Here is an 11,836-nt window from a genome sequence, read left to right as displayed (position 1 = left end):
TGTGCTTAGAAAGGTAATCTATTTAGGGGGGGTGATTTAGGATTAGATTAGATTAGAGGAGGTATTAGGTATACGGAAAGGGTAGATTAAAGGAAGGAGTAGGCTTAGAATTTAGAGTAAAGAAAAGGAAGATAGCAATAAGAAAAGGAAAAGAAATGGAGTGGAAAACAGAATAAGAAAAAGGAGAACGGAGAAAGAAAAGGAAAACAGATGGAAGGAATAAAAAGAATAGAGAAACAAGTTGAAGAAGAAAAGGAGGAGAAAATGACGGAAAAAAGAAGGAAAAAGAAAGGGAGGAATGAAGAGAAGGGAAGGGAGATAGGAGAAGGATGAAGGGAGAGAAAGAGAATAATGAGAGGGAGGTAGAGAAGAAAAGGGGAAGGAGGGAAAGGAAAGGGAGGTAAAGAGGAGAAAAGAAGGAAAAGAAGGAAAGGGAGGAAGAGGAGAAGGAAAAAGGGCGCGTGTGTGTGTGTGTGTGTGTGTGTGTGTGTGTGTGTGTATATTTGCTTAAGGCGTGGCTGGGAGAGGAAGATAAAGGGAAGGAAGAGGAAGAAGGAGGAGGAAGAAGATGGAAGAAGAGGAGGAGGAGGAGGAGGAAGATAGGAGAAGAAAGAAAGGAAAAGAGAAAGGTAGAAAGAAAGAATGGTGGAGGAAGAGGAGGAGGAAGAGGAGGAGGAAATGAAGAAAATAAGGAATCTCTCTCTCTCTCTCTCTCTCTCTCTCTCTCTCTCTCCTCTTCTATTTCTTTCTTTCCTTCTTTCTCTCTCTCTTTCTTTCTTTCTTTCTTTCTTTCTTTCTTTGTTCCTTCCTTCCTTCCTTCCTTCCTCCCTTCCTTATATAAATTGCAAACTTTTTTATTCACAAAGTTGGAAGAATAATTTTGCGTGTGTGAGTAGGTTGGATATAAGGGAATGGAAGGAGAGGAAGGGAGGAAAGGAAGACAAGGAGGGAAAAGGAGGGAGGGAGGGAGGGAAGCAAGGAAGGGAGGAAGGAAGGAAGGAAGAGTTTAAGAAAGACAGGAAGAGAGAGAGAGAGAGAGAGAGAGAGAGAGAGAGAGAGAGAGAGAGAGAGAGAGAGAGAGAGAGAGAGAGAGAGAGAGAGAGAGAGAGAGAGAGAGAGAGAGAGAGAGAGAGAGAGAGAGAGAGAGAGAGAGAGAGAGAGAGAGAGAGAAATATATGCGAGTTCCGCTAAGTACGAACATATGTAATAATTATCCTACTAATTTGCATGTACTCATAAAGTGTGTGTGTGTGTGTGTGTGTGTGTGTGTGTGTGTGTGTGTCGCAGGGAGTTACAGTCGTTCATTACTATTATTACACACACACACACACACACACACACGCACACACACACACACACACACACACACGCACACACGCACACGCACGTACACAAGAGCCTCCCCTCCTGTTTCCCTCCTCTTCCTCCTCCTTCTCCTCCTCTTTCCCTCCTCTTCCTCCTCCTCCTCCTCCTCCCTCATCCTCCTTCCACTCTCATCTTCCTTTCAATTCCCTTCCTTCCTCCTTCTTATCTTTAATCTTTCCCTTCACCTGTCCTGATGACCGTGGGCCTGCCCTGATGACTGGTCCAGAGAGTCGTGGGCGGAGGTGGGGTACCCTCCGCAGGAGGTAGACGAGGCCAGCAGTATGACCTCACGGCCAGCAGAGAGAGAGGACCACTGGGGGGGGGGAGGGGGGGGTTTCTTCATCAACTTCCCTTCCCTTCCCCTCATCCTCCCCTTCCACTCTCATCTTCCATTTCAATTCCCTTCCCTTCCTTTCTCATCTTTTAATCTTCCCCTTCACCTTCCTCTTATCTTCTCTTTCCTTCCCCTCATCCTCCCCTTCCCCTCTCATCTTCCCTTTCAATTCCCTTCCCTTCCTTTCTCATCTTTTAATCTTCCCCTTCACCTTCCTCTTATCTTCCCCTTCCTTCCCCTCATCCTCCCCTTCCCCTCTCACTTTCCCTTCCAATTCCCTCCCCTTCCCTTCCCCTCTCATTTTCCCTTCCAATTCCCTTCCCTTCCCTTCCCCTCTCATATTTCAATCTTCCCCTTCACTTTCCCTTCCAATTCCCTTCCCTTCCTCTCTCATCTTTTAATCTTCCCCTTCACTTTCCTTCCAATTCCCTTCCCTTCCCTTCCCCTTTCATTTTCCCTTCCCTTCCTCTCTCATCTCTTCATCTTCCTTCCCCTTCCCTTCCCCTCTCATTTTCCCTTCCCTTCCTCTCTCATCTCTTCATCTTCCCCTTCAATTTCCTCATATCTTCCCTTTTCTTCCTCTCATCCTCCTCTTCCCCTCTCATCTTCCTTTCACTTTCCCTTCCCTTCCCTTCCCTTCCCTTATCTCTCACCTTCCCTTCCCTTCCCTTACCTCAATCTTCACCCCTTCCCCCCGCCCCCCACTCCCCAAAACCCCCAACCCAGACCTCTATTCCCTTTTCCCATCACAAACACTCACCCCATTCCCCTCCTCCCCCCTTTCTTCCCTTTATCTACCCCAATCTTCACTCCCCACTCCCTACCTTCACCCCATTCCCCTCCTCTCCTCCACCCCCTCTTCCCTATATCTACCCTAATCTTCACTCCCCACTCCCCGCCTTCACCCCTTCCCCTCCCCCTCCCCCCCTCCTCTGCCCCTCCCCCCCCTGCTCACCGCTCTTCGCCGTGCCCGTCGCCTCGTCATTTTCCTCCATCTTGAATTTTGGGCAGGACCAGGCGAGGTGCGTGATGGCGGTGTCGTCCAGCAGCGGCACCTGAGACACCATGGCACCGTGGACGTCCATCACGATCACCAGCCCCGACGTGGTGCCGAAGTACACCTGTGGGACGAGTGGGCAGGTGAGACGAGAGGGAGGGTTAGGTGAGGTGATTACAGGTGGGAGGTGCCTTTGACCTCTGTTCGGGAGCAGTGAGTAGCGGGCTTTTTTATTTTTTATTGACGCCCTTGAACTGTCTCCTTAGCTGTAAAAGAAAAAAAAGTTACGGGGATATTATAAGGGAAAGGATAGGACAGACAGACAGACAGATAGACAGATAGATAGACAGACAGACAGACAGATGGATTGAAGAGGGATGGTTAGGTGAGGTGATTACAGGTGGGAGGTGCAAGTTACGGGGATGTTATAAGGGAGAGGATAGGACAGACAGACAGACAGAGAGATATAGACAGACAGACAGACAGATGGATTGAAGAGGGATAGTTAGGTGAGGTAATTACAGGTGGGAGGTGCAAGTTACGGGGATGTTATAAGGGAGAGGATAAGTTAGGTGATACAAACAGACAGACAGATGGATAGATAGATAGATAGATAGAAAGATAGACAGACAGACAGATGGACTGAAGAGGGAAGGTAAGAGACGGTAATTACAGGTGGGAGGTGAAAGTTACGAGGATATTATAAGGGAGAGGATAAGTTAGGTGATACAAACAGACAGATAGATAGATAGATAGATAGAAAGATACACAGATAGACAGACAGACAGATGGATTGGCGAGGGAAGGTAAGAGAAGGTAATTACAGGTGGGAGGTGAAAGTAACGGGGGTATTATATGAGAGTATAATTATGTTAGATGACAGACAGACAGACAGATAGATAGATAGACAGACAGAGATAGATGGATTGACAAACATACAGACATTGACCCAGGCATACATACAGACAGACACAGACACAAACACAACCAGTTAAAGACAGAAAGACAGGCAGACATATAAACAGAGCCAAACACAGACAGCCAGAAACACAGAGAATGAGAGACAGACAGACAGACATACAGACAGACATACAGACAGACAGACAGACAGACATACAGACAGACAAACAAATTACAAAACAGAAAGAGAAACAGGAATAGAAAAGCGAGAAGATAAATGAAGCGATACAATAGAAGGAAAGGGAGGGAAGGAAGGGAAGGAAGGGAAGGAGGAAGGAAGGGAGGGAGGGAGGTAAACGAGGAAAGAGGGGAGGAATGAGGAAGTGAGGGGAGAGAAAGGGTGTGGCCGAGAGAGAGAACAATGAAAGTGAGACGGGGAGAGAGAGAGGAAGGGAGGGAGAGAGGGGAGAAAGAGGGGAGAGAGAGGGGGGAGAGAGGGGAGAGAAAGAGGGGAGGAGAAAAGGGAAGTAAAGGGAGGGATACTAATTTGATCGTTTTGTTTGTGTGAACGAGGAGGAAGTGGAGAGAAGGGAGGGAGGGAGGGAGGGAGAGGGAGGAAGAGAGGGAGAGAAGGAAAGGGTGGCGGTATGTATGTGCGCGTTACATATGGAAGAGGAGGAGGAGGACGAGGAGGAGGAGGAGGAGGAGGAGGAGGAGGAGGAGGACAAAAGAGAGGAAAGATCACTGAACAGCAAAGAAAATAAAACAAAAATAAACGAAAATAAAATGAAAGAAGTGATAAAAGAGAGTGCGTCAGCAACAAGGAAGAAAAGAAGAACAAGAAGAGGAAGAGGAGGAAGTGGGGGTGAAGGAAGCATGGAAGCACGGCAAAACAGGCAACACAGAATCTGCTCATCGTAACCATCTAGTCCTCAGGCGCTAGAGTATACCCTAAGAGACAAGAGGAGGAAGAGGAGGAGGAGGAGGAAGAGGGGGTGAAGGAAGCATGGAAGCACGGCAAAACAGGCAACAAATAGTCTGCCCATCGTAACCATCTAATCCTCACGCGGTACAGTAACCCTAGAAACAGACTAAACCACTTGCTTTACCTATGCCTGGGAACGTTATATTCGCTCTTGCGCAGATGAATAACTATGATGATACCTGATAACTAATAACAAGCGTGATTTTAGAATGAGTTGATCGGTTAATCTCTCTCTGGGTCTTGTTATGGGACTAGTGGGAGTGGGACCAGCCAGAAGAGTCAAACTACCACCAGGGCCATAAAACTACTCCTGGAAATGCCCCAAATTCCTACGAAAGCCTTGTCAAATGTGTGTACTTGGGTTCGAGGTACAGAAGAAGGGTCAAACTACCACTAGGGCCATAAAACTACTCCTGAAAATGCCCAAAACTCCTACGAAAGCCTTGGCAAATATGTGTGTTTTTAGGTTCATGGTACAGAAGAAGGGTCAAACTACTACCAGGGCCATACAACTACTCCTGGAAATGCCCCAAATTCCTACGAAAGCCTTGTCAAATGTGTGTACTTGGGTTCGAGGTACAGAAGAAGGGTCAAACTACCACTAGGGTCATAAAACTACTCCTGAAAATGCCCAAAACTCCTACGAAAGCCTTGTCAAATATGTGTGTTTTTAGGTTCATGGTACAGAAGAAGGGTCAAACTACCACCAGGGCCATAAAACTACTCCTGGAAATGCCCAAAACTCCAACGAAAGCCTTGTCAAATATATGTTTCTTTAGCTTCACGGCACAGAAAAAGGGTCAAACTACCACCAGGGCCATAAAACTACTCCTGGAAATGCCCAAAACTCCTACGAAAGCCTTGCCAAATATGTGTATACTTGGGCAAGGAAATGTTTAGTAATACGGCTGAAAGTTTTTGTGGGAGCTGAAGGTGTCTGGTAATATGGACCTAATTAGTATTCTGTGTTGTCCTGTCTCCACGTCTATTTTTATCCAGTTCAGCTTCAGAGTCGTGGATGTTCCTTGCCTACACCTCCCTCTCTTCCCGCCCCTCCTGTTCCTTCCAAACGTCAATACTTCTAAATGGACACCTAAATTACTTGGTTTTGTTACCACGTCTAGTCTTCTTTAGTTTGTAGTCATTACCTCCTTGTTCTTGTAGTCTAAAAGGTCACGTACACAATAAACCTTTAACACACACACACACACACACACACACACACACACACACACACACACACACACACACACACACACACACACACACACGAACACACTACACTAACACTCTACCCCCAGCTGCCTCAAACCTCTCTCACCCTCCCCTTTCCTTCCCCTTATCACCTCCTCTTCCCCTGCCCTTCCTTCCTTCAATCCTCCCTACCTCCCCATCTCCTTCCCTTCCCTTACTCTCCCATCTCCCCCTCACCCTCCCCTTTCTCATACCTTACCTTTCCTCCCCACCTCACCTTTCCCTTTCCTTCCCCTTCTCACCTCCCCTTCCTTCCTTCCCCTTCCTTCCCTCAGTCCTCCCTACCTCCCCATCTCCTTTCCTTCCTTTCCTCTTTCATCTTCTCCTCACCCTCCCCTGTCCTTCCCCACCTCCTCCTCCCCTTCTTCTCCCCAGCCCCAGCCCTCACCTGCTGGTCCTCGGGGGTGAAGACACCCGAGGTGATGGTGCTCTGCAGGTTGAGCATGGACGACCAGTACCGCTGACCCGCCACGGAGCCAACCAGCACAAACCCGTCCTGGGGGAGACAAGATACACGGGGTTACACGTTGAGGAGTAATGAGTATGTCTATATGTATGAATGTCTGCAAGTTATGAGAAGGAAAAGTAACATAGGGAATGAGAAAATAATGTGTGTGTATGTAAGAAAGGTGTGCTTTTAACGAGTATATCCAATCTTTCCTTCATCAGTGTTACAGGATGATCAAGGAAGGACTATGTGTGTTATTAGACTTACACATCTTGACAGTGTATATGAGGTTTTAAGTGTGTGTATAAGCGTGTGTAAGCCATTAACAGTATATCTAATCCTTCCTTCATCAGTGTTACAGGTTGATCAAGGAAGGACTATGTGTGTTATTAGACTTACACATCTTGACAGTGTATATGAGGTTTTAAGCGTGTGTATGAGAGTGTGAATAAGCTATTAACGGTATATCTAGTCCTTCCTTCAACAGTGTATATATGATGGTTATAAACTGAAACTAATCACGGTTACAGGTTGATCAAGGAAGGGCAATGAGTGTTATTAGACATTAAACATCTTGACAGTGTATATGAGGCTCTAAGCGTGTGTATGAGCGTGTGGATAAGCCATTAACAGTATATCTAATCCTTCCTTCAACAGTGTGTATATATGATGGTTATAAACTGAAACTAAACTGAAATATGTAAGCCTTTTTATCTCTCCTCTTTCTCCTCTCTCCTTTTCCTCCTTCCTGGTAAAGGCTCATACATAGGGATAAGGGAAGGTTATACATATAGATAAACATTGAAGGAAGAAAAAGATGGGATGGAGGGAAAAGAGAGAGAGGAAATGAAGAGATGGGAGGATTGTGGAAAGGAAGGAAGGGGGGAGGGAGGGAAGGGAGGGAAAAAGGGTGGGTAAAAAAGTTGATTGATTATATATATTTTCGACCATCTCTCTCTCTCTCTCTCTCTCTCTCTCTCTCTCACGATGACCCACTGTGTTGAACTTTAGGAGAGAAAATATGAGGCAAGTTTGGAGAGAGAGAGAGAGAGAGAGAGAGAGAGAGAGAGAGAGAGAGAGAGAGAGAGAGAGAGAGAGAGAGAGAGAACAATGGCGGCGGACGGAGGGATAATTTATGTATATGAATGCCATGAACGAGAAAGGACATGAAAGGAAGAGGCAAAGAAGATCTCTCTCTCTCTCTCTCACGCACACGCACACACACACACACCTGGTAAAAAAGAAACACCGAACTATCTTTTATCTTCACATTCACAGCATCAAAAATATTCTCCCTTTAAACACACACACACACACACACACACACACACACACACACACACACACACACACACCTACATACCCCCTCCCCCCCGCTACCTCACACACACATCTCCCCTTACACATATTACCTTCTCCTACACATCCCCCCTCCACACACACACCCATACACCCATACACTCCAACCCCTCTTTACACCCTTTTCATTCCCTTACACCTTCCCCCTACACACCCCATACACATCCCCCTCTGTCACCCCCACCTGGTAGCATATGAGCGCCATGGCATCACATCTTTCCCCTCTCTTTTACCCATAACATCTTCCCCTCCCATCTTTTTCCAATACATCCCTTCCCATGCACACATCCTTACACCCCCCCCACACACCTGGTAGCATATGAGCGCCATGCGACCATCGTGGCTCCAGGAGAAGTGCGTGACGGGCGTGTTTCTGTCGTTGATGAGTTCGATGCTCCAGCGGCCCTCGTACTTGATCCACACGAAGATGATGCCCGAGGAGTCACACGTGGCGAGCTTCTGGTAAGGCTCGTTCCACTTGACCAATGTGACCTACGGATGGGGGAGAGAGAGAGGGTTGTTAGAAGGTTAGTTAGTTATATTCTTTAGAGGAGATATTAATGGGGAGTGAAATGAAGATGAAAACACAGAGATGATGCTTCTGGTTAGGCTCGTTCCATTTGACCAACGTGACCTAGGGATGGAGGAGAGAGAGAGGGTTGTTAGTAGGTCAGTTAGGGTTATATTCTTTAGAGGAGATATTAATGGGAAGTGAAATGAAGATGAAAACACAGAGATGATGCTTCTGGTAAGGCTCGTTCCACTTGACCAACGTGACCTACGGGTGGGGGAGAGAGAGAGAGAGAGGGTGGATGGTTAGTGGAGATGTTGGTGGTGGTGGAAGAGGAGGAAGAAATGAGTGGTTGTGGAGTGGAGTGGAGAAAGAAATGAAGGCTTTAGAAATGGAAAAGGAAAAAGGGAAATAGCAAAGGACGAAGAGAAAGAGATGGAAGAAAGACAAGGAGGGAAAAGAAAGAAAGAGGGAAGAAGGAAAGGAAAGGAAGGTGAAAAGAGGGAAATGATATGAAAGGAAAGAAGGGAGATAAAGAAAATAAAAAAGAAAGGAGAAACTGATGGACAAAAAGGAAGAAAAAGAATGACGGAAAAGGAAGCGAAAGGGAATAAAGAGAGAGGAAAGGAGGGAATTGAAAGGAGGAGAGGAAAAGAGAAGGAAGGATAAATGAAAGAAAGAAAGAAAGAAAGAAAGAGAATAGAAGGACGGGAAAGAGACTGGACATAAAAGGGAGAGGAACAAAGAAGAACAGAGAATGGAGGAGGAGGAGGAGAGAAAAAAAGACAAAATATAAGAAAGAAAATAAAAGATAAAGAAAACTAACAAAAAAAAATAGGGGAGAGAGAAAAAATAAAGAATGGAGGAGGAGGAGGAGGAGGAGGAAGAGAGAGAAAGGAAGAGAAAACATAAACAAAAGGAGAAGGAAGAGGAGGAGGAGGAGGAGGAAATGAGAAAAAAAAGATAGAATGAAAAAGAAAGAAAAAGATAAAGAAAAAAAGAAAGAAAGGAAGAGAAGCAGACCTCAATACATGTGAATCCTCCTCCTCCTCCTCCTCCTCCTCCTAATCCTCCTCTTCCTCTTCCACTAAAGATGAAAAAGAACGTTCATTTCCCTCCCTTTGACGGCACACACACGCAAAGGGAGAGAAAAAAGGGAGGAAAAAGGGAGGTAAGGTGGGGAAGGTATGGGAAGGGGAGGGGAAAGGAGTAAAGGGGGGGAGGGGAATGGGATGAGAAGGGAAGGAAGAGGAGAGGAGAAAAAGAAAGGGAAAAAAGGTGAAAGGTATAAGGGAGAGGAAGGAAGGAAAGGGAGGGGAAGGGAAGGGAAGGGAGGGGAAGGGAAGGGAGGGGAAAGGAGGGGAAGGGAGGTGAAAAGAAGGGAAGGGAAGAGAGAGAGAGAGAGAGAGAGAGAGAGAGAGAGAGAGAGAGAGAGAGAGAGAGAGAGAGAGAGAGAGAGAGAGAGAGAGAGAGAGAGAGAGAGAGAGAGAGAGAGAGAGAGAGAGTAATTAAGAGACACACCTGAGATAGTGACAGGTGGAGGAGGAAATAAAAGGGAGGAAAGGAGGGAAGGAGGGAGGGAAGGGAAGATAATGGAAGAAGAGGAGGAGGAGGAGGAGGAGATATGAGAAAGCTATTGGAAAGATATACAAAGGAAAGAGAAAAAAGGAGGAGGAGGAGGAGGAGGAGCAGGAGGACGAAGAGGAAGGGAAAAGACAGAAATGAAAGAGGAAAGAATGAATGAATGAATGAAGGAAGGAAGGAGACGATAATGAAAGTAGGAAGGAAGGAAGGAAGGAAGTAAGGAAGAGAGAAAGAAAGAAAGAAAGAAAGAAAGAAAAAAAGAAAGAAAGGAAGGAAGGAAGGAAGGAAGGAAAGAAGAGAAAAAGAAAGAAAGAAAGAAAGAAAGAAAGAAAGAAAGGAAGAAAGAAAAGAAAGTAAGGAAGGAAAAAAAGAAAAGAAAAGAAAGGAAGGAAGGAAGGAAGGAAGGAAGGAAGGAAGGGAAGAAATGAATGAATGATTGAATGAAGGAATGAAAGAAGGAATGAAAGAAGGAACGAAGGAGAGAGAGAGAGAGAGAGAGAGAGAGAGAGAGAGAGAGAGAGAGAGAGAGAGAGAGAGAGAGAGAGAGAGAGAGTAATATAGGAAGTTTTTTCTCCACTGTTCTGCCGTATTGTTACCATTGTTCTCTCTCTCTATCTCTCGTACCGACTTCATTTTCTTTCTCTCCCTTCCTTCCCTCCATTTCCTCCCTCCCTTCCTCCCTTTTCTCTCCCTTTATCTTAAGACATTTCCAACCGTCTCCAATAACCTCTCTCCCTCCCTTTCCTCCACCTCCTCTCCCTCCCTCCCTCCTTCCCTCCTTCTCTCCATCCCTCCTTTCTCTCTCCCCTGTGGCCATATAAAGAGAAGGAAGGAATGGAGGTAGGAAAAGAAAGCGAAGGAAGGAAGGGAGAGAGAGAGGGAGGGAGAGAGGGAGAGGGAGAGGGAGGGAAAATCAATACAGGGAGGTAATAGACTAGCTCTCCCTCCCTCCATGTTTCTCTCTCTCTCTCAATTCTTAAACGTAATTCTTTATGTATGAATAGGTATAGGTATGAGAGAGAGAGAGAGAGAGAGAGAGAGAGAGAGAGAGAGAGAGAGAGAGAGAGAGAGAGAGAGAGAGAGAAAAAATCGTCAACCCGGAAAAGAGAAATATATATACTACTTTCCCTCCCTTCTCTCTCTCTCTCTCTCTCTCTCTCTCTCTCTCTCATTTTCTCTCCCTCCTCTCCCCCTGCCCCCTCACTCATTTTCTCTCCCCCCCTCCTCCTCCTCCTCCTCCTCCCAACCCTTTTCCTCCCTGTTTGTATAAGGAGGAAGAGGAAGAGGAGGAGGAGGAGGAGGAGGAGGAAGGAGGGAGGGAGAGAAGGAGGAAAGAGAGGAAAATAGCGATAGAATGGAGGGAAGGAGAGATTGATAGGCACGGAGTGAGGGTATTAGTACTATCTCTCTCTCTCTCCCAGTGTAAGAAAGCTTGAAATAATAGTTAGGAAAGGAAGAACTGAGAGAGAGAGAGAGAGAGAGAGAGAGAGAGAGAGAGAGAGAGAGAGAGAGAGAGAGAGAGAGAGAGAGAGAGAGAGAGAGAGAGAGAGAGAGAGAGAGAGAGAGAGAGAGAGAGAGAGAGAAAGAAAAGAAAAAAACGATTAAACCTCCAAGAAAAAAAAAAAAAAACAAATTAAAAAGACACAGAAAGCAAGAAAACAACAAAGAAAAAACAGAAAGAAGAAAGAAACACAAACCATTAAGAAAAACAACAACAAAAAAAACACCAAACACTATCCCCCCCCCCCCCACATACACACCACCACCACCACCACCACACAACCACTCCCCCTCCTTATAAAAAAAAAAAAAAAAAAATAATCACCTCAACAAAAACAAAACCTGGCAACTCGCTCCCCGCTATGGTGGTGGTGTTGCCAGACGCCCCCATGTTAGCGGGCACGGTTTGCTCATTATTGGAGTTTAGGAAGGCGAGATTTGCAGGATAAATAACACGGGGGGATAAAATGGATACACCCCGCCACGCCTCGGCTAATACAGGGACGAGAGAGAGGGAGGAAGGGGAAAGGGAGAGGGAGAGGAGGATAGGAAAGTGTAAGGAAGAGAAAGAAAAGGGGGAAATAAGGGAAGGGAGGAGG

At 46.1% G+C, this 11,836-nt stretch overlaps 1 protein-coding gene across 1 annotated transcript; it reads right to left on the bottom strand.

Annotated features, from left to right (window-relative positions):
- Positions 1–5: 5 nt before the first annotated feature.
- On the bottom strand, positions 6–7,841 carry LOC127001005 (tubby-related protein 4-like). Its single transcript, XM_050865180.1, has 4 exons — positions 7,827–7,841; positions 6,224–6,331; positions 2,636–2,820; positions 6–18 (listed from the first exon to the last, which is right to left on the bottom strand). Exons 2-4 carry the CDS (start codon positions 6,278–6,280, stop codon positions 6–8), a joined length of 255 nt encoding a protein of 84 aa, XP_050721137.1. The 5' UTR covers positions 6,281–6,331; positions 7,827–7,841.
- Between the last annotated feature and the right edge of the window lie 3,995 nt (positions 7,842–11,836).

This window comes from Eriocheir sinensis, chromosome 19 (assembly GCF_024679095.1).
Source record: "Eriocheir sinensis breed Jianghai 21 chromosome 19, ASM2467909v1, whole genome shotgun sequence".
Taxonomy (NCBI): domain Eukaryota; kingdom Metazoa; phylum Arthropoda; class Malacostraca; order Decapoda; family Varunidae; genus Eriocheir; species Eriocheir sinensis.
Note: the sequence above shows the minus strand (reverse complement) of the source record. Positions and strands in the feature narration are given on the sequence as shown.